The sequence below is a fragment of the Phasianus colchicus genome, chromosome 4, assembly GCF_987193195.1.
Source record: "Phasianus colchicus chromosome 4, bPhaCol1.hap1.1, whole genome shotgun sequence".
NCBI classification, from domain to species: Eukaryota; Metazoa; Chordata; class Aves; order Galliformes; family Phasianidae; genus Phasianus; species Phasianus colchicus.
This window is the reverse complement of record NC_143439.1, coordinates 24711773-24733606: the sequence shown is the minus strand read 5'-3', so window position 1 is coordinate 24733606 and position 21834 is coordinate 24711773. Positions and strand designations below refer to the sequence as shown.

At 42.0% G+C, this 21834-nt stretch overlaps 1 protein-coding gene across 2 annotated transcripts in view; it reads right to left on the bottom strand.

Moving 5' to 3' along the window:
• Positions 1–20975, bottom strand: part of GALNT7 (polypeptide N-acetylgalactosaminyltransferase 7) — a 68101-nt gene extending 47126 nt beyond the window's left edge. Inside the window, exon 1 of one of the 2 annotated variants that reach the window (XM_031607565.2) lies at positions 20585–20975. In XM_031607565.2, the coding sequence (XP_031463425.1) occupies positions 20585–20704 (120 nt within the window). In that variant the 5' untranslated portion in view covers positions 20705–20975. The remainder of the gene's footprint in view (positions 1–20584) is intronic. The other variant, XM_031607566.2, reaches the window with a different exon arrangement.
• Between the last annotated feature and the right edge of the window lie 859 nt (positions 20976–21834).

Genomic DNA, 21834 nt, shown 5'->3' with positions numbered 1-21834 from the left:
TCACAGTTTATAAATAAATAATCACACTGTATAAAAGAAGCCTTGTCAAGAATCCACGTCACCCAATGCTTAAGAGATCTCTGAGAGCTCTGGGGAGATCAGCATGCACAACGCCTCCGGAGAGCAACACAATCTTAAACAGTCATTAAAAAGAAAACAGAAAATAAATAGAAAAATAGAAAAATGCAAAGAAATATATGAATAAGCAGATTGTGGCAGTCTTTGCATAAGTTCATTGCCTCTCATCATTAAGAATACAAACACTCAAGTAGCACAGATATTCTTAAACTGAACTACTAACGAGACTGCTTTATTACCTAAGGTCATGTTATACTTTAGTCTCTCCTGCATTCTAGAAATAGAAAGGTATTGGCACTAGCAGCTTGTGCAGTAAAAAAAAAACCACCAACCAAACCATTTCTAGCTGCTTGCTGTAGAATAAAAGTTGTCAGAGGACACTGGGTAAGGCAGAAGTATGAGCTAAGTATTCTCCCTACAGAGCAAAGATGTCACCAAAGATGACAAGAAGGCTTTTAAACTTAGAAAAAATGAGAATTTATTAGAAGTTTATTGCAACTAGAATAATTAAATTTTTCAGTAAAGGCAAAGTGATCAACAAAGTGGTACACAAAATAGCATAAAAGCAAGCATATCCCATTCCACTGCAGCTCTTCACGCGTGTTTTGCTTCTAGACTATTTTAATTGTCTTTTCTCTGTTGCAGTACAGCGTGTTCTCTCTGGTTCCTGAGACGTCTGTTCCCATCAGCCACAGAACTGCTTCTTGCTCTTTTCATCTCTCCTCCCTGTGCTGTGAGCCTAACTGCACTCCTTCCTTGCCTGTCCTACCTTGCAGCCTAAAACCCTCTCCTCTCCAAGAAGGCTCAACATGATGTGTGCCTCACTCTTAATGGAGCATGACACAAATCGTAAAGAGCAAGTACTGGACATCATACAAAGTAGGTTATTTTAGGTTAAGCACTTAATGAGAGTCTAATCAAGAAAGAGCTGATCCAGAGACTGTGCTCCACTGCTGCATCTGCCATCAACTGTTTTTTGTAAATGCCCACAACCTTTCTTCCTTCCTCTGCACAGAGACGTTGCTACATACCGTGTGTTTTCAGGATGGTATTTCAACTGCAAACTTTCGCAGAGCATCACCCCCAGTCTTCAATCCATTTTCAAGAAGAGATGGCAGTGACTATATGTTTATCCTTGGAAGTACCATACAGACTGCTATACCAGAGACTACCTACAGATGAAAACTAAAATTTGTATACAGGTTGACTCATTTGCTAAATTCAGCTATTTTAAATACTTCATTGTAATTCAGTTGTTCAGAAATCCAAATCCCATGAAGAAGCAAAAAGCAAGGAGAGTACCAAGCCCTGAGGCAGAGCTATTACTCTGTTGTGGCAGCAGGGAAAAAAACTGTCCAAGGTAAGCACAGCCCACCAGATACTGAGCCCTATCTTTGGAAGGCAAAGTCTAGTTTCTTGTCTTAACTTTGTGAAAGGCTCTGCTAAGCACCTAATCACTCTCAGTTTTCCTTCTTTGCCTATAATAGCTCTCTACTTGAGAGACGACAAGCTACATCTATTCATAGGAAGGACATCACACACTTATTAAAATTAAACCTTGTTTTCTCCAAATGCTCACCACTCTGTCTTGATTCTAATCAATACTATCATCACTCATCTGTGCAAACATTTGTTTTATGTATTTTGTTCCAGTGCAGCCTTCTGTTCTCCTTTCAATCTCTCTCTAAGCATAGGTAGCATTCCAGTTTTGTTTACAGTCTTTTTGATTAAGGTGGTGCCACTGTTTACTCTGTTTTAGAGGGGCAAAAAGTTGGAGGTAAAAGCTTTTTCCAGCTCTTTTGTCTAGAAAAGCTGAATACCCTATTGAAAAATCAGAAAATCCCTTTGGAAGAATGTACTGTATTTATTGCAGAAGGTGCAAAATTGCCTTCCCATTTCCCTGCTTCAAGTGATTAGGAGTATTGCCATCTGCACATCACTGTGTGGTTTGGAGCAATCCTACGTATTTGACCAGGCTTTGAAAACAGTGCTGAATGATTCACATAACATCTGGAAACAGTGAAATCTTCCAAGAAAAAAATAAAAACATCAACTCAGACCTTTAACTTGCATACAAGATCTTCAGATTCAAATACTGCTTTTTCTTCATCTTTCAATAGCCTTTTTATAATAGACATGGCTTTGGACCACGTAATAGAGAATCTCACAAGCAAAATGTTCTACAAAGCAGCCTGATAAACTAAAATCTTTTTTTTTTTTTTTTTTTTTTAAACAGAAAACTAGATATTTAAGTTGAAACCAGTAAAATAGAGCAAAGATAAAGGCATTTATTCATTTTATTCTAAGTGTGGGATAATCAGAAACAAACTTGGGATACAATACATTCCTTCATAATAATTCAAATAAGCAACGCTTTGCTGGCCTATAAATCATTTTCCCCAAGATCTAAGACAGAAGGGGACATATTTGATAGAGAAGCAAGGGACTCACATCCCTTCAAGGTGAAATATCAGCACTGTTGCAAGCTAGCCACTATTTTGAAACAGCCATTATCCTCAAACCATAATTAGACAACTGTCCACAATCTTCCTCTCTAGAGGGATCAGGTGAATGCTTGACCAGAAATATTACCAGTATTAAGAACAAAGTGGACAACTGCTTAATACACCATCTAAATCAGCATGGATAATAAAATTCAAAAGGGCCTCGAGATACCAGGCCTTTATCTATGACCTTTGGCCCATAGCTCCACAAAACTCCACAAAATTCACAAACCAACACTGATCTTTATCTGAGCTTTGCCATCTCTATCCGCATTGCCAGTCAGAGGCTAGCAGAATGCATGCCCCATTTCCTAGCTAAAATGAGCTCCATCCCTTGGAATATTCATCTTCAACAATTAACAAAAATTAAGAGCACAAGATCCTGAATACCTAGAAATAAAAACAGTGATGTTATATTAATATCTTGTGAATTTATTATAAGCTGATACAGGTAGTTTTGCTAATTCTATAACAGTATTCCACTCCGGCCACATATGCACATACTTTAAACTGCATGCAAGCAACTTCAGTAGTTTTTGCAATCAAATGGATGACAAATATAGAAGGCACCCATAAGAATGACTGAGTAAAGAAACACGCCGGCTGTTTCTTCTAGACTAGAACAATTAACATTCAAATTATGAAATTTAAGAGGCCAAGCAGTTAGAATTTATAACCCAGAGCTTTGCTATTAAAAATAATCAACTTTATTATTTCTCAATCCATAGGGAAGAAGCCTGAGAAATAAACAAAAATTCCCATAAATCCTAATGTTTTAAGTAATGTCATGTCTTCCAGCCCCCCCAGGCATCAGCTATAAGCATTGCACTACTTAAACCCAGTAGAGAAGGATTGCAGAACTTTATCCTTATGCCTCAATCTTTTGAGACAGACAGATATTTAAAAATCATGCATCTCTTTTATATACCTCAGTGAGCAAATTACATTCACAATACAATAAATCCACTGCTGATGGACGTGCTTGACCAAGGGATGCAGGCTTCTGTGCTATATCTTGTATGCCTCAATTTTTCAGTCATCTGTCAATTTCATTTCATATTTCTTACTATTAAGAAACAAACTGCATGATTAGATTTTCATTTATCTTGAAATCCCATTACCATTCTCAAGCTTTACAACAGCCTATTTTTGTCTTTTATTTTAAACTGCATTTCACAATTTGATCAACCCTACCATTTTGAAAGCTTTCTCAGAGAAACAGCCAGCCAAAGCCAAAGCTGCATTGCATGAAAATTACACATGGTCTAAAATGCATTTCTGAAAATTGCATCTGAACTCCCAATAGATTTGGAGACTTGGTATTTGCATGATTACCTTGCGGACTGCTTGACAAGCAAGAGGAAATCACTTGTTATGATCAACTGTGTTTTGTCTCACTTTTCCCTGACTCTTCTTTCCTGCATCTTTTCTGTGCAGGATATTGAAGAGAATCTGTGCCATACTTGCCAATAAAAAACAGTTATATCCTACTGAATTGTTGAGGTAAGGTACGCTCTTATCTGTTTTAACTACATTAAAAATATTATCAACATCATATGTATGCTGGAAGCATGAAGCAAAAAAACAAAAACAAAAACAAAAAAACCCCACCAAAGTAGCAAGAGCCAATTTTTTGAACAGAGAAACCAACCCTCGTAAACTGACTTCTCTTTCTGTGACACATACAGTTGATGAAATTTCTTGTTTTGCTGTAAAGTGGACAGGACGAAGTATAGAGTCTTTCATCTGGTGAGGAATAACCGCATGCATCCGTACAGGTTAGGAGACAACCTGCTGTTGAGGAGCTCTGCGGAGAAGGACCTTGGGGTCCTGGTGGGAAAAAGGTTCACCATGAGCCAGCAGTGTGTCCATGTGGCCATGAAGGTCAATGGTACTCTGGGGTACACTAAAAAGAGCATGGCCAGAAGGTTGAGGGAGGTGATCCTCCCCCTCTCCTATGCCTGGTGAGGCCACACTTAGAATACTGTGTCTAGTTCTGGGTTCCTCAGTTAAAAAAAAGACAGGGATCTCCTAGGAGTCCAGGAGGGCCACAAAAATGATCAAGGGCCTGGAGCATCTCCCGTATGAGGAAAGGCTGAGTGACTTAGGTCTGTTCAGCCTGGGGAAAAGAAGACTGAGGGTAATATGATTAATGTTTATAAATATCTAAAGTGAGGTAGGATGCAAATGGATGAGGCCAGACTCTTCTGAGTGGTGTGCAGCAATAGGACAAGGAGCAATGGCCGAAAACTTGAACATACAAAATTCCATACAAACATGTGGAGAACTTCTTTATGGTAAGATTGACGGAGCACTGGAACAGGTTGCCCAGGGAGGTTGTGGAGTCTCCTGCTATGGAAACCCATCTGGATGCCTACCTGTGTAACCTATTGCAGAGAACCTGCTTTAGCATGGGGGTTGGACTTGATCGATGATCTCTTGAGGCACTTCCCAACCCCTGCAATTCTGTAATTCTGTAAGGAATGTCAAAACATCTTTCATAGCTTTGCTTTAAGAACCATATCATGTGTGAACACAGTCATATTCTTTGCATCTTTTAGATAGTCAGCAATAACATAATCCACAAACTTCTTTGAACAGATCTCTGGTCTGTTGTACCCTGCTCTCCACCACCCTTCCAGACTAGCACTCAGCTCATGCTTTCCATGCAGTATCTTTTCTTTTGACTAGGAAAGTCACCGTGCTCATAGTGAGACCATGAATTCTAATAAGCAGACATGCTGCTGCTGGAGCTCAAAAAGCAGACTGCCTTGACTTTTACTTGGTTAGTGCTGGTGACCTGCAGTGGTACAAACAATCTCAGAACGAATCTGCCCAAGACTGGCATTCAAATCTTTATCTCGAAGCTGGCTTTGGGACCTGGCATCCTACCTGCTTACCTTTATTGGGACAATATGGTTCAGCCCCAAACCCTAAACACCCTTTGAGGCTTCTGCCTACATCTGAAAAACCATTCTGAGGAAAATTTTCACATGACTCAGCTCAGGTACAATCAGGCTGGTATTTCTGACCACAGGACTGGAGAAAATATGAATAAACATCATCTACCTGTGTGTACCAATCCCTTGGTCAAGAAGCAACTGTAAGAAATAAGCCTCAAACTCCAGCAGCTGCTCTCTTTTCCTCTCTCCCTCCAAACCAGGAAACACTGTTAGAAATCATAGGGAGCACTGGATTTACAGGGTACACACTGTCATTCTCAGCTCCTCAGAGACACTGGTATAAAGCACCAGACATCAGACATACTGCAGTTCACAAACATTCTACCTTTTAAGTGACAAGAATTTCAATCAGCATTAAGAGACTTTTTTCCTTTTTTAACATGGGCTTTAATACAAAAGTGCCTCTTACTGCCTGCTGCAATTTCTTGCATTCAAATCAGCAGTAGGTGACTGTAGCAATCTACTGTTTATATTAGTTCTACATGCAGCAGACAAAAAGACACACATGGACCCTCCCTGCTTGCAACAAATGGAGTCAGTATTCACAGCACTGGGTCTAATCCCCATCACTGAAACAGAATATCAAGAAATATTTGAAATTTGAAGAATTGCAATCTTTTTAACAAATGCTGATTTATTGTAAAGATTTTTTCTTATGAACTCAGAAATCTTGGCAAATCAAACTCTCTATATAAATAACTAGAATGGAATTTTAGTTAAAAATTGATCCAAGAATGACTGCAAACCTTTTTTCAGGTTCTATCTGCCTCCATAAAACTGCTGGTAGCTGTAGCGATTACCATAAACACTAAGCATATATGAAAGCATGTAGGCATCAACTGGAGGTGCTAATGACTGCAGTTAGGAAAACTATGGCCTTTACTTGCTACTTCTAGCATTGAAAAGATATTAGTGAGGTGTAATTATGATTAAATCCCTATTCCACTCAACAGTCCTAGCAAACAAAAAATAAATAAAAACCCCAAACCAACACACACAAAAAAGTAATTAAAAAAAAAAGTATAACTAAAGAATTTTAAAGTTTTAAAACTTGGGTGAACTAAGAACACCAGGAAGTGATGAAGAGGTCAGCTGATACTTTAAAGAAATTGTTGGAAATACCCAACTAGATACAAGAAAAATTCTCACCATGACCACAGCCTAGCACTGCAACAAGGTAGACTGAAAGGTCATGAAGTTTCCCTCCTTGGAGGCTTTTAAGACCCGACCAGACAAAGCCCTGAGCAACCTGTCTGACCCCATGGCTGACCCTGTTTTGAGCAAGAGGCTGAACCTCTTGAATTCCCTTCCAGCTTGAGCTATCCTATGGTCCTATAGAAAAAAATGGGATTGTCTTCTTGACTTCATTAAAGCCAAGTATTTTTTTTTTTCCACTTTGCATTTAATTCAGCTTAAAAATAAGCTACTATTCAGCTTTTCATTTCTAACAATTTCAACAGAACATGAATAGCAGGAACTCTCATCTCTTTAGTTTAGTCTTTAGCAGTTGAAAGCCACAAGCAATAGAAGTCACTTCAGACATAATATTTTACCTGGAGACAGCATGTTTTCCTTTGTTCAGTACGGCATTTCCAGTTATGTAATTCTCGGCAGTATGACATAGCTGCAGATTTGTAAAGGAACTCAGACTTGTATTAAATGTGAAGGAAAAAAAAAAAGAAAAAATCACTTGCTTATTCTTCCTACTGAGTATAGGTACTCAAGTCTTGCTTCCCTGCTTTATTTAAAAAGGAAAGTTTGGAATACTTCAGAATGTCAATACTGTGATGCATTACACTGACATTTATCTTCCCGAGATTGTAGATACGCTGATACAGTAAGACCTGAAGGTGATATTTTTTTATCTCTGCTGCAAGGTGAACAGTGGAACATCATGAAAATGAATTATAAGATAAACCTAGGACTTGCTGAACAAATAAATGAAAAATACTGATCTTAGCTGATGCGGTGGAGCTGCCTTTGCATTTTTATTTTCTCTAATTTGTTGTGGATTTAAAATTCTGCCTGATAGATGCTGGATGTTTGGTAATTTTTCTAGCCACTGTTCGAGAGTAAGATGAATGCTTTACTTCTCTCCTCTACACATTTTTATCCCCTCTGTGTGCCAACACAAGCACCTCTATGTCTGCACGTGGAGCTGGATCAATGACTCCCCAAAGCAAGCCATGCAGGCAAGCCAAAGGAACCTGGCATCCATAAGCAGGGTGAACACCAGTGCTGACAGTTCAAATGGGAACATGAAAAAAAACAGCCATGGAAGCTGAAAAATACAGACAAGCTTGTGCCCTAGCACCAAAATATACAAAAAACTGGAGTTATTTCTAGCTATCCTCAAAGCCCTCCTCAGCACCTCCAGGGGCACCCAGGAGAAAAATTACCTCCAGTCTGGCATGAGAGCAGCTGCTTGGCTTAGCAGGGGGGCTGACTGTTGCTATTTTTTTCTTTCAGGGTTTGTTTTGTTTATTTTAATTAAAAGGTACAAGAGTGCCTCTCTCTTTCTAAGCCTTTCTGCTCCCTCAGAGAAGACCCCTGCGCTGCACTGAGGAACTGGACGCACAAAAGCAGATAGATGTGGTGCAATAAGATCATCAGAAAAAAATGCAGGCTTGCCCAGCTGTACAGTTTTCTGAGTAGCTGCCACACCCAGGCCCTATCCCGGTCACAGAAACCAGAAGTAACACAAGCATTCCTGCTCAAGGAAAGTCTTCAACAATGAAACACTTTGCCTGAGGTGGGCTGAGCCAATGCTTGCTGTTCACATTCCCTAGAAATCCAAGTGTTCTTCCAGTGTTTTCGATGGTCAATGGCAATGGTAATGCAGGAGAAACAGTTATGCTTTAAGCATGGATCTCTCTTTTGTCCTATTTCTTCTAAAACAGAAGTACGCTTAAAGAAAGCAAACATTTTCACCTTCTTATAGAACAAAAGAGAGTTGCATGTTCTTCAATTTGGGGAGAAGATGTGTATGTCCAGCAGCTGTCCCTGCACGGTGTGGTTACTTTTTGGGGAAAGCTCCCAAGTGTCGGTAGGAGTTCTCACAAAAAAGAAGTCACTTTTACAGTGTTATGATTTGAACGTGTTTTTCTAAAGTACCATGTTTTTCTTGAGAAAAGCACCCAAGCATCAGGCAGAACTCCCTTCCACATACAATAAAAAATTAAACAGAATTAGCAGGTGATTTTTCACTTTACATCCAATCTTTTACACCTCTAGAGCTAGATAAGAAAGGGCATTAAGGAACATACCAATCTAGGGCTGGCCACATCTCCTCAGACTACAGACAAAATTAATCTAAGTAACTGTGAAATCAAACAACAACAACAACAACAAAAAAACCTTCAAAAGCAAAATGTGTTACAGAAAAAAAACATCTCACCTCTCACTCAAACAAAAAGCTTCCACCAATTTCATGTACATTTAAGTGTTAATGATATAAATAATACTTCAGAGAAATAAACCTTGTTGTCACACTGACATGTAGTTTCCCATTCACAAATACCATCCACTAACATGGGGTTGCAATTAGTCTGTAAAATGCATGAAAGAAACAGACACTGTGGAGCTTTTTCATTGAATCACAGAATCTTAGCATGGCCTGGGTTGAAAAGGACCTCAAAGACCACCTAGTTTCAGCCCCCCTGCCACAGACAGGGTCAACAACCACTAGACAGGCTGCTTAGAGCCACATCCAGCCTGGCCTTGAATACCTTCAGGAATGGGGCATCCACAACCTCCTTCGGCAACCTGTTCCACTGCGTCACCACCCTTTGTGTGAAAAACTTCTTCCTAATATCCCATGTGTCTCGGTTTAAAATCATTCCTCCTTGTCTTATCACTATCCACCCTCATAAACAGAGCATTTGCACTGGGACAAAGCCAGCATTGGTTATCAAACTATGGAGTAATCAAAACAGGTCATTCTTATACATTTCAAGGTTTCTTTAATTTCTACAGCCAATGCAGCACAGAAAAAGTTAAGCAACATAAATGCCTGACAAGATTAACAAACACATGCAGAAGAGAAAATGGTCTTCCTTGCACAAAGTTGTTGAATTGGTGCTAGAACATGAACAGCGCTCTGAGAATACACACAGATTGTAAACTTACGCTTTTATAGCCAAAGTGACTTACAGAAAGCCAGCTACATACAACTGCAGAGATGAATATTTAACTGATTCAGCTGCAAGGCACTGACTCTGTAGTTGAAAACTTAACTTTATTATAAGTAAAACTGATCTTAAAAATAAAAGCACATAGGTCACTCCAAAAGCTACACCTCCTATTTATTTGCATGTAAGCTACAGCTACAAAGAGCACAATAACTGATAGAGCACATTGTCAGCTACAAAACACTATTTTTCAACATAGTCACCACTGTTAGTGGATTCACACAGACATGCTGATTAAGACGCTCTTCATTTTGTAGTGTGACAGCTGTGCATGGTCATCTGGAATGTGGCTTTGATGTCGCTGTCACCAGTGCTGAAATGCAGCATCCTCCACCTTACTGTGCTCACATCCACTGCTCGGCCTCCATAAATGTTCAGTGAGAGTCAACAAATATCAATGGGTGCCATTTCTTCATTAAGGAAGAATTCAGTTCCACCCCTTTGCTTCACACACACTTCCATGTCAAATGCCATTCCGGCAGGCTGTCCCTCTTCCACCATCTGTCACATAGCAACAACATGTCATGGAATATTGATGGGAATGATGAATATTGATTCAACCTCTACCAGTGTACTACCAACAGTGGCCTCTGACACCGTGGGTCAACGTAATAAAACAGAAAGCATTGCTTTTGGAGCAGCCCTGATACATGCCTTTTAGTAAATGTACAGAAGAATTTCACTCTCCACTTAGCAAATCTCTGGTTTGGGAATGAAAAAAGGAAGATGATAAAATACAATTATTTCAGATACTTGAAAGTATTCTCACTGATGAACATTTTAAGACATCAGAGTCAAGACTACCTAGTTAAGCTACTAAAACATATTTTTAAAGCACTGAGCTAAAAGTATAATAAGTTTTGTTTGGAACATTATGCCTTTGGTAATATTAAAAAGTGAATTGTGGTTGTTAGATAAACCACATTAATATACAAGAGGTTTTTTTTTTTTTCTTAGAAATTAACAGCTGTGAATATTCCTGAAAATCAGGACTGTTGGGATTAAAATACAAACTGTATTTTGACAAGTTTTTAGTAGACTAAAGTCTTGAAAATATCATGCAAAATGAAACCTGTTCAAAAATAAAATATCTCCTTTGCAGTAATATTAATGGGCCAAGTCTATCAATGGGAACTTTGGTGCTTAGCATTTAAGGCTGTAAAGACTTCTGTAATCCTAGACTTGAGTTGCAGAGTTTATAAAGGAATAGGTTTTTTTCCATTAAAAATTACCATTTTATATCCTGTGAAAAACCAGTCAGAAGATAGACTGCCCAAGCTATTACTCAAGCTAAAATCAAGAGAGGTATTCTAATCATTTGTCTTTCTTCCTACCTTTCAGATATTCAATGTAATATCTTACATTGCAACTGAAGAAAACTATTAAGTTGCTGCATGGCTTATAAAGGATGTATATGCATGCTCTGAAGAGCTGACTTCATGCTGAGGGTCATGAGAATAAGCTTAATTAAAATCCCTAAATCCCAATAAGGAATTAACAAGGAAAATAAAATTGAAAAGGGAAAAAAAAAGCATAATTGAGGTATTCACGTTAGGATGAGAGTGAATACGAAGGTGAACTTGCAAAAGTCAGTGCATGTCATTATAGTAACGTAGACTTGTGCTGGCTGCAGTCAATCAGCAATCAATATCAAGCTTCTTAGTGCAGATCCCATCATACCTTAGTCACCCAACGTGATCATACAGAACTATTTTTAAAAAGTTAATTTTTATGGCAAAAAGATAGCTTTTCAATTTCTGTAAATATAAAATTACACCAAGATCCCATGCCTTAGTATTCTGCTGAGAAGTGAGAGGCTGCTTAGTTGACAGTAACTAAGTGCATCTGACTATGTGTCCTGATGTGCATTTTGCTGCACACATATAGTTAAGCTACCTTGGGTTTAGACATACGCACTGTTGGAAAATATCCTCAAAATAACCACCTCCCAGAGAGGCAGAAAGCATCTCTTGCAAGCCCCAACCACAATACACAGGCATAGTGGAATCAGAGAAAGGCAACGTAGGACAGAAAATGCGCTCAAGGACAGCACGTTTCAAAGAATTCTCATTATTTTAAAGTAGGCCAACCCCTAGGATATATCCATTTCATCCAGAAAAATTAATCCAGTCTGCTCCCTGCCATCTTCCTTTTCCCAAGGCCCCTCAGGCATACACAAAGATTAAAGGCTACATGAACTATCCTGGCAGACTGCTCCCTTTTATCAAAACAGCTTGACAGCTCCCCTGTCATCACAAGTCTTGGTAGAAGATAACAACAGGAGGAAAATCTGGCAGCCACCTGAGAAGTGACTGACTGACTGGCTACCCATGGAAAAGGCAAGTCTGTTCACTAAGATGATGATTCTGTATCTTGGCCTTTTTGTTTCTCCACACCAGATAATGGCTATGGTATCACCACTTTGGATTCTTACTCAAGTGTCTCTTCATCCATTGCCAGGAAGAACTCACCACTGCTGTTAAACAGCTTCATGGCCTTGCTGTCCAATCAGTAGTCTTCCTCAGCCCAATCTCTCCTAAAACTACATTGCTGTACATTGCTGAAAAATAAGCAAGTCTTCAAGACGAACATTTTACATTAGAAAACAGAGAGAGAAAGAAGGTACAAGGAGACTTCAGCTCTTGGACATCTTGGTCACTCAGTCTTACTTCAGAGGTTGAGGGAGAAATATTAGCATTTCGAGCTGATGGTCCACAAGAAGTAGTACAAGAGGGATTCTTTTGTCCCTTTAGTATGAGGTGACGCACAGGAAACCCACACAGTATCCTTTTGTTTTGAGAATTGCTGGCTAAACACTTTCCGATGAGAAGCAGGCAATTGCCTGCACATCCACAACTAGAATACACTTACAAACAACCACTAAAAGCCATTCTTCCATCAGAAAAAACAAGCAACAACCAAAATCTAAATCCCCTCTACCATCCCCCTTTTCCACCTAGGCAGACCACTGACTTTAACCTAAGCATTAGTGAATGTCTTGGTTCTGCCCAGGAGAAGGATATTTCATAGAGGGGAAGAAAATAAAGGTGGGATACATGGAAGAGGTGAGAAAAAACAACAACATATTTCATAGATGCTGTTTAAAGCATTTCAGAAGACTTTGGCATATTAGAATAACACTGGGGAGATGGATTACCAGAAGCTTAGCAGGTGAAGCAATCTAAGATGCATGATAAATGCACACTGACACATGCATTGCTTATAAAGGACATATATACAAGCCTTGAAGAGCTGACTTCAAGGCCTCATTTAAGTGCATGTGTAGCAAATCACATTTCAAGACTAAAGCATGAAGAGAACAATTTATTTTCTATGAAGAACATGTTATCTCAATATTGTCTTTTTTGTTATTCCTTCAGTGATAGGAAAAATAGAAAGCTCATGGCATTACCATCCCAGACACTTGGTCTCTTGGTTTTTTTCTTGTTTTAATTTCAGATGTTATTAGATGATGCATTTTCTACAACAAATGAACACAATAAAATAATAAATACCTCCTTGATTGACACTGCTGAATTCTTATTAACTAGTTCAAAATAAAGGCACTGCTTAAATATCTCAAATCCATAAAGGCAGGAAATGAGCAATAAAATGGAATCCTGCTATGCTTCAATCCTATTGAAATGCTATTCATGGTTTTCTAGTCATCTTTCAAAGGGAAATCTTCTACGACAGGTTATAAACAAAGCAATTTTTAATCCTGAAGTTCTGACAAAAATGTTCAACTATGAAAAAAACTATTCAATTTTGTTCAAAATATTGCATTTTTTTTTCTAAAATATGCTAACATAATACTGTCTGCTTTATTCAAATAATCAGCATTAAGTCAGAACAGTTATTGCTAAGTCACTTTCATTGCCAAATTTTTTTTTTAAGACAACAAAACAAGTAAGAAATTTTGTGGGCAGAGCACCATCTGCTCATGCTTTAATTTCGCTAACAGTTATATATTGAGATCTTCAGCTGTAAAGAAAGTTTTCCAAATGTAAACAGCATATAAACTAGCATACTGGCTTTACCTTATACCTTTCTCCAACCCCCTCCTGCTGCTCAGAGGTATACCACACACCAGTGCTGGCTGCTGCTCTTTGCAGCCTAGAATTCCATGAGGAAATCAGAAGAAAATGAGCTGCAGCTTAGAAAGCCAGAGCAATACTAAAAAATGTCACTGAAGTCAGTGATCAGAATGAAGGATTCAAGAAAAGGTAGTAATAGAGAAATCTGAAATAAGTACAATATTATAATATGGAAAAAAACCTCATGTGCTTTGTGAGTTGCAAGAAAGCATGCTTACTTGTGGAGAAAAAAAAGCCTTCAAAGTGATATGTCTACTAGCCTGCAGCAACTGAAGTCGGAAAATGAAAGAAATGAAAATGGTAGCTGAGTAGAGACTAATATTTTTCTGTCCTTAATAGTGGCAGTGAAAAGCCACAGCTTTCCTTTCCTCGGATATGTCCGCTTGATACAATCCTTTCTAAAGTATCACCTCTTCATTACAAAAAGTAGCATCTACATAGCCAGGTAAGGAAATACTGTTATTCTGCAAGTGAGTGAAATGGGAACTCCATGGGTTTTCAGGAAATAGAAATTCTGTGCTATGAAGTGCATGTACAGGAAAGCACCAACCTATTCCATCAATAGCTTGCAGCAAGCAAAGAATTTGACTTCTCAAATTTCAGACTTACCAATTCTAATGAGATATCAAATGATTAAAACAAACATTTTAAAACCATTTAGCCACAAATTGGAAGAACACAATAAAGATCATCACTTGAAGACTGACTAAAAACATCACCCTTCTCCTCTAGCTGGTTTGTAATCACAGCCCTTCAGAAAGGTGCATAACTCTTTCAAGGAGGATGCTACAATTAAACTAAAAAAAAAAAATCTAATCCAGAAACCCACTATTGAGCACAAGTCTAATGTCCAGTTTAACTTTTCAGAAATCTACCCTGACTTTTATATTTTCTCCCTGAAAACCTGCATTGGCTGAAAGACCAGCATGTCCCAACATCCAAGCCTGAACAGTATCACAGGTTGCCAAGACAAACACTGCTGGCTGCGTACAGCTCCCATTTGTTGGGTGCACTGCGCTTTCTGAACGCATTGACTTGGTTTTGCTACTAATCACAAGGGGAGAATACCTCACTCGCCAAAACAGTGCCTAAATCTAGAGCACTGCAGGGCAGAGGTGGGCTGTTAAAGGCAGATTCACGCAGGATAAATTCCCTTTAATTCAGAAAATGATTAAAGAAAGCTGATGGAGGAGGCGGCCTTTTAAGCAGCATGTTTCTATTTTTAAACTAATCGTTCACAGCAGACTTTTTTTCCACACTTACAGAGGAAATCCAGTAATTAAATGTAACTGCTACCAGACTCAGAATCCTTCTCTTAGTTTATTTGGCCTATTTTCTGTAAAAAGCATCCACCCCCCTCCAAGGTAGAAGTCAAACCTATTAACGTAACAGCTTATCCTGCCCTATTTCCACTTGGCAGTCTCCCGTAATGCTGATTTAATATCTGACAAAAATAGGACAAAGATACTGTCATTTTTCATTAGGGAATGCCAGCTCAGTACAAGCAATTTTAACTCTACAGAGCTTGGGAAGGTGCATGCTGCTTGGCCATTTGATGAAACACCCCACACCCTTCTGCACAATGCTCCTCTCTGGGCTGCACCCTAATGACCCACTGAGCCCTGTCTGATAGCTGAACTCAATAATAACAGAACTTCCACTGCTTCAGCTCAGCCACCATCTCCTGATTCACTTCCTTTAGAATAAAGACAGAACCATTACCTAGATTTTCAGACCTTTTAAAGTAAGGACTTCATAGCACGCTATTTTTAATGTCCCACTGCGTGGCCACTAAGATGCCACCAAAGGTTCCTGGACTAAGAACTCTTTTCCAGCAACAGGATTCTTAAAAAGCAAACACCAGCCTTAGCATCTGTCATTTTTCAGCTGTTATTTAATTTACATTAGTCACAAATGGTAATACTTGGGGCTAGAATAGGACAATAGGCATCTTGTCACATACATATTAAATGGTGCTAAACTGCTCCCTACAGAAGAGTAGCTTTCTGCATAATTAACAGACTTGAGATAATGAGTTATTTACTTAACTTATTAGTAGTGATTCAATGACAAAAAAAAAAAAAAAAAAAGTTCAAGGAAGTTTTAATACAGTCTGTGTATGTATATCCAAATTGTAGACACTATGTAGGGCTTTCTTCATTTCTTCACATTATTCAAAAAACCACTTTATGGTCATTTATTCTGTAACATAACTGGAAGTATTTGACAAAAGACTTCATTTTTAATAAGATAGAGATTGGGCTTTTTACACTCTCCCAAGGGTGACAGACTTTTACAAGCTTTTTCAAAGCCAATTTAGATGAAAGCACGCATTAAAAAAAATTAACATTTAATATCTCAAAACATTTTGCCTATTACTGTCACTAGCAATACTAAAGACTGCTGTGATAAATGGGAAGGGAGGGAGTGAAGCTTACTTGCTAGAACAGCAGCACTTAGGCTACAGCAAGCTCACTGCCTCTCTGTGCAAAATTTCCATACCAAAATTGGCGAAAGCCAACCTGGTGCTCTCCATCTCAGGTCTCACCCAACTATAGAAAGGCAAAGCAGTAAATAAGACACTGGCAGAAGCGCAGCTAACCACAGCAAGCAATCGTGGGGAGACCATTTGCTTGCCATGGTGCTCCATGGACTTACACTTGGATTTCTAATCTATGCTCGAATCCTATCACAGCTGAATACAACTCCTCCCGTTGCATTTGATTTATTATCTGATTCCAAGCTCTGCTCTTGCATTCCCTCCAGTAATGACATCAAATTCCCCAATTCTCAGTTTCTCTTCTAAGTGCATTTGCTGTTAATCCTTAAGGGAGAGCAATGAATTTCCTCCGGGATTTCCACTGCAAAGAATCTAATTTAAACCACAATAACACTTCAAGTGTAGTCTGCAACTTGCCATTAAGTCCTCAGTGACAATCCAGCTAAGGCACACGGGATATTAGTGGCCTTAAAAGTGAGGGTAGAAGGGGTGTCATGAGAAAACTTTGAAAAATTCCATTTGCTTTTCTTTTCTTATTTTCCTAACTCCTCCTCCCCCACATCATAAATCCTGCACTTTCAGGTGACCACTTGAGAACTGTAGCACGTAGCCCTAGTGGCTGGTGACAGTTGCAGTCTTGCCTGCATGCCCACCAGTGGCCTGGATGAGGCAGCTATGGGCTACCAGCCACTGGGGAACGCTGCAGGGTTCCAAACATGAAGTAGTCAGTTCCTAAATACCAGGCTATGCAGCACATGCTTCAGTTTCAGGAAGTCTTCCTTCCTGCACTTGAGAAGAGTTCAGAATACAGAATTCATTTCATGGTTTTTACTATCTCACCACCACATTTCTGATCCGTGCAAAGTCAGCTGCATACTTGCAACACATTTTTTACGAGCTTCCTGAGCTACGGATGATAAAACATGCTGGACCACTTTCCTATTATCTCTTCTTCCTATGGGAAAAGAAACAGGGCAACTTCTATGACCTTCTTGCAGCGGTCCAACAAAGATCAGAAGAAGCAGGAGATCACTAATTACACTGCTGTCACATAATCCATGAGCATGCAAAGTTGTATTTCAAGCACTGCCTTGAGGAGGCTTAAACAGATAAATAAAATCCTAATTACATAATTAACTGAAACCATCTCGATATTGATGTGGTCATTTCAACTCTTTGTAATTGGTCAGACGTAGAGAGTTCACTACACTAAATTTACACCAGGCTCCTCTCAGATACACCACTTTCAACTTCTCAGCCTTGAATCTTTCTTTACCTTTTCAGCCCACTGGCTCTGCCTACTGCATTCCTGCTCCTATTCTCTCCTTGGCAATACCAGTTTGCAAGGCTGTACCTCCGAGGCTGATAATCAGCAACATATCTCACTCGGGACCAGCAAGCACCATAGCTGGGCTCCCTGCAGCAATCTTCTTACAGTGAATAGCCTCACTTGTCTCCTGCTGGCTCCAAAACCATCATCCTTGATTCTGAAAAGCATAAACAGAAAACATCCCGGAGACTCCACAACAGGTACGCGATAACCTATAAAGATTTAGTCTAATCTTTTCTCACAGCTACAAAGAAGAGTGCATGTACCCCCAACTAATGCTTTGGTACCTTGTGATCCTTGCTGCTGGAGAGCACGTGTTCTTACTGCTACTGGATCTGTTATTTACTCAGCCTACCCCCGAACCTCACATTTTGTTCCAGAATGACATTTTGCAGAAATAGAGCTCTACAGGCAGAGTATCTGGAAAAGTGTTGTTTCCCCAAGTTCTGAACACACTCTCAATAGCACTGAATATATCCATCTGTGGTAGTCTTCTATCAGAAAGGAAGGATAAAATTAACTATGTTTTTATTTCTTTCCTAAATAGCCACTTCTCCGCTTTCACTTTTCCTGTGGAAGCTCTGTACCTCAAGTTATCTAGCTTCTCATTCAAATCTTTTAAGATTGGTAGGAAATAAAAAGCAATATTTGAACAGGGAGTGTACTTTTTTATATAGAAAAAGGTACATAATTATAAACTGTTACAAAATCTTCAGTATTACAGTCTATCCCATCCGTGTTTGCTGCCGTAAGCAGGAAAAGATTCATGGCTACGAAGATAAAAAGAGCAAGGCAGCTCTTTGTTCATCTTTGTTTCTTTAATGCCTGGCTGTTATTAAAATTGTGCTCTCAGCCGTGCCTGGGCTCACAGCGCAGAGTGGGGATGGTGCTGCCCAAGGTCAGCTGTGAGAAGTTGAATTACTGCTGGGCAGACCTTCGCAAGCAAAGGAGGGTGATGTAAGGAAAGAAGAATTACTCTGTCATCTCCGGTTTAACAAACTTTCTGGCAGCTAACAGCAGAGCAAACACACACACTTGCAAGGCCATACATCTCTTAGAACCAGCCCTTAGTACACCCTGAGCAGCAGAGGGCTGAAACTGTACCAAGGCATGCACAGTGTGTTCCAGGTGCAGCACAGCAGCCCTCATGCTGACACACACCATGCATTGTGTTCCTGCCCAGCAGCCGTGGATCTACTGGCCTTGAAGCATGCCAGGCACTGAGGCTTCTCTGGGACCCGTCACCTGAGGCTGCTGAGGAGGAGTGCAGACCAAGGCATGAGTGTACAAATAATACTGCCATCTCCTTGAGAATGATGATAAAATGTGTTCCTTGCTCTTGAGTACATCACGATGAAAGTAAATAGTTGGTCTTGCTAACGAACCGTGTATTCTGTTTAGATATTATCTTTGACACTGTTTACTTGGGAGAATTATATTTGTTCCCAACAAAAATCAAATTACTTCCTAAGGTGGCTATCACAGATGCCTCCTCCTCCAGCCAGGAGGGAGGTGACCAGGACAGAAAGCTGCTTTCCGACTCCTTCACTGCCATGTGGACAAACCAGAAACGCTTCCCAGATTAGGCCCAGCATCAACAGAGCTAGATGGGGCTTCAGCTCACCAGTACCCAGTGATCACCCTGCAAGAAGGGGGGCAGGGTCCTTACAGCACCTGCGCGCATCAAGGCAGCCACCCCAGCACAGGCACTGCTCTGCTTGGCAGTGCCACACCACTCATGTTCCCCCAGAGGATGCTCGCCAGCAGGTCTGCTCTCTTTCCTACGCAGGATGAGTAATTCAACCGGTTTGACGCGAAATGTTTATTTCTTGATGTTTTCTCAGGAGGTTTGCAAATAAAATTCCTGAAGAATTCTCCCTACACAGAGAAGCCCATGTTGTGCCTGAAAAAAACAGATTACAAGAACTTCACCACTTAATAAACTGTATATCTCAAGAAAAAAAAACACGATGGCCCATTATCTCGGCAGTAACTGCCACGATACAGCAAAATGTAACAGCTTCAGAAGACAGAGCATCTGCTGAAGTCCAAAATCATTTCCATTGTTCAACTGCAAAAATTATGTCAGCTCGCTGCCCTTTGACAATTACCCAGAGCAGCCCGCTACAGAGAGACGAGATCGTTAGCCAACACATCATAAGGGATCACTTTTAAAATAATCACTGTAGACTATAACGACTTTTCCAAGACTGCAGTAATCTTGTCCAGGCTCATCTTCTACAAGAGGCACACCAGCCATCCCACACCTGCTTTTCCAGTGGGAGAACACATCACCCTGCTGTCAGGGGCCGCTGGCAGTCACCCGGCGAGGCTGGCACAGGCACAGCCCCGCAGATCTCCACTCCTGACTCCCTGAAGTAGCTCCGGAGTCTCCGGTCCCCTCCAGCCCCGCCGTGCCCGGACCTCGTCACCGCCGCCCATCCCCATCCCACAGCTTCCCACGCCCTTTTCGTAGAGCCCCCGACCCGCCACCTCCCCTCACGCAATCCGGCTCGCCCTCGGCAACTGTGGGGCAGCGGCAGAAGGACTACTCGGGGGCATCCCTAGGGCACGCTCCAGCTCCTCGCGGGACGCGCGGCGCACAGCGGCTGTGCGGGCGATGAGCGCTCCCCAGCGACACCCGCCCGCTGCCCGGCGCGCCGCCGAACCGGGCAGGGCCGCGGTCCCGGACGCTGCCCGCCCGCAGCCCTCACCCCGCGGCGGGGCCCAGCCGGGTCGCGGAGACCCCTGCCTGGCCGCGGGCGCTCTCCCGGCGGCTCCGGGCGGAGGCCGGCCCCGCGGCTCGGCGTTCCCCTCTCGGGCCTGCAGGCCGCGGCCCGGGCGGCCGCCCCCCGGCAGCCCCGCGCCCGCCGCGTCCCGCCCGCCGCCCCCTCCCGCCCGGCGCCGCCGCCGCGCACTCACCCGTCCCGGGGGAGCCGGCTCCTCGGCGCGGGGCGACAGCGAGGACCAGAGAAGCAGCAGCCCCAAGAAGCTGCCCGCCAGCAGCACGGCGCGCAGCAGGAAGCCCAGCTTCAGCCGCATCCTCCCGTCCGCCCTCTGCCTCCCGCCGCCGCGCACGCAGCGCCCGGCCCCGCGCACCGCCGGGCTTCCGCCCCCCGCCCCGCACGGCTCGGCGCCGCCGCCGCTCCCGCTCCTCGCCCGCCGCTGCTCTGCGCCTCTCCTCCTGCCCGCGCGTACAAACTTTTTTTTTTTTTTTTTTCCTCCTCCTTTCTCTTTTTTTCTTAAAACCTCCCCCCTTCCCCGCCTCTCTTCCCCTCCTCCCGTTAGCCGCCGCCGCCGCCTCCCCGCCGGTCTCACGGCCGGGGCGAGGCGAGCAGGAAGTGGCGGCGGCGAGAGCCGCGCTTCCACGTGGCCGCCCCGCACCGGGGAGGGGGCGCCGCGCTCCGGGAGCTGCCGGCCCCGCTCCCCGCGGTGCTGCCCGCGCACCTGCTGCAGCCCGGCGCTGCGCCGCACCGCGGGGGAGCGGTGGGAGGGAGGCCGGGGCTTCCTCTGTTTTTCTTTCTTTTCTCTTTATTTATCTATTTTTCCCCCTCCTGTGTGCTACTTAGGTCACCGGGTGGGGAAATTTCGAGTGTGAGCGTATAGCTGCAGCGATTCCATGCGGCTAGGATAACGCGAGCCCGTTAATTATCAGACACAGCCAGGGCAGCGCCTTGCTGCTGTGTGCTCAGGCCAGCCTGTGTGTAAAGTCAACAGATTTTTCTTGAGGGCAGCAGATTAAGCAGGAGATTACAGAGATCTTATCAGCTCTCAGCTTTGCATGTATTCTGTTAGTAATTTTCTGCGCTGAGAGTCAGGCATCCTATTTCTTCCCTGAAGGGCTATCACACACACCCACACCCAAACCTGATTATCTGAGTCTCGCACAAAACGCTGTGACGCAAGGACAACACTTCCCATGTAAAACCTGTGTCCTTCCTGTGTAAAACTTTTGCCTTCCCTCTGTGCTCAGTACTCTCAGCACGCTTTGACATTTTTTCAGCACTGTGAGCTCCGACAATCCTGAACGTTATTTTTCAGCAATAAACACTGCAGGAATACAACAGGATCTTGCACTCTGAACAGGATCACATCAGAGGGAAACAGACCAAACCCGCTGACCTTTGTAGCTGACACACCTGAAGCAGGAACCTTTGATTACTGGTGCAGCC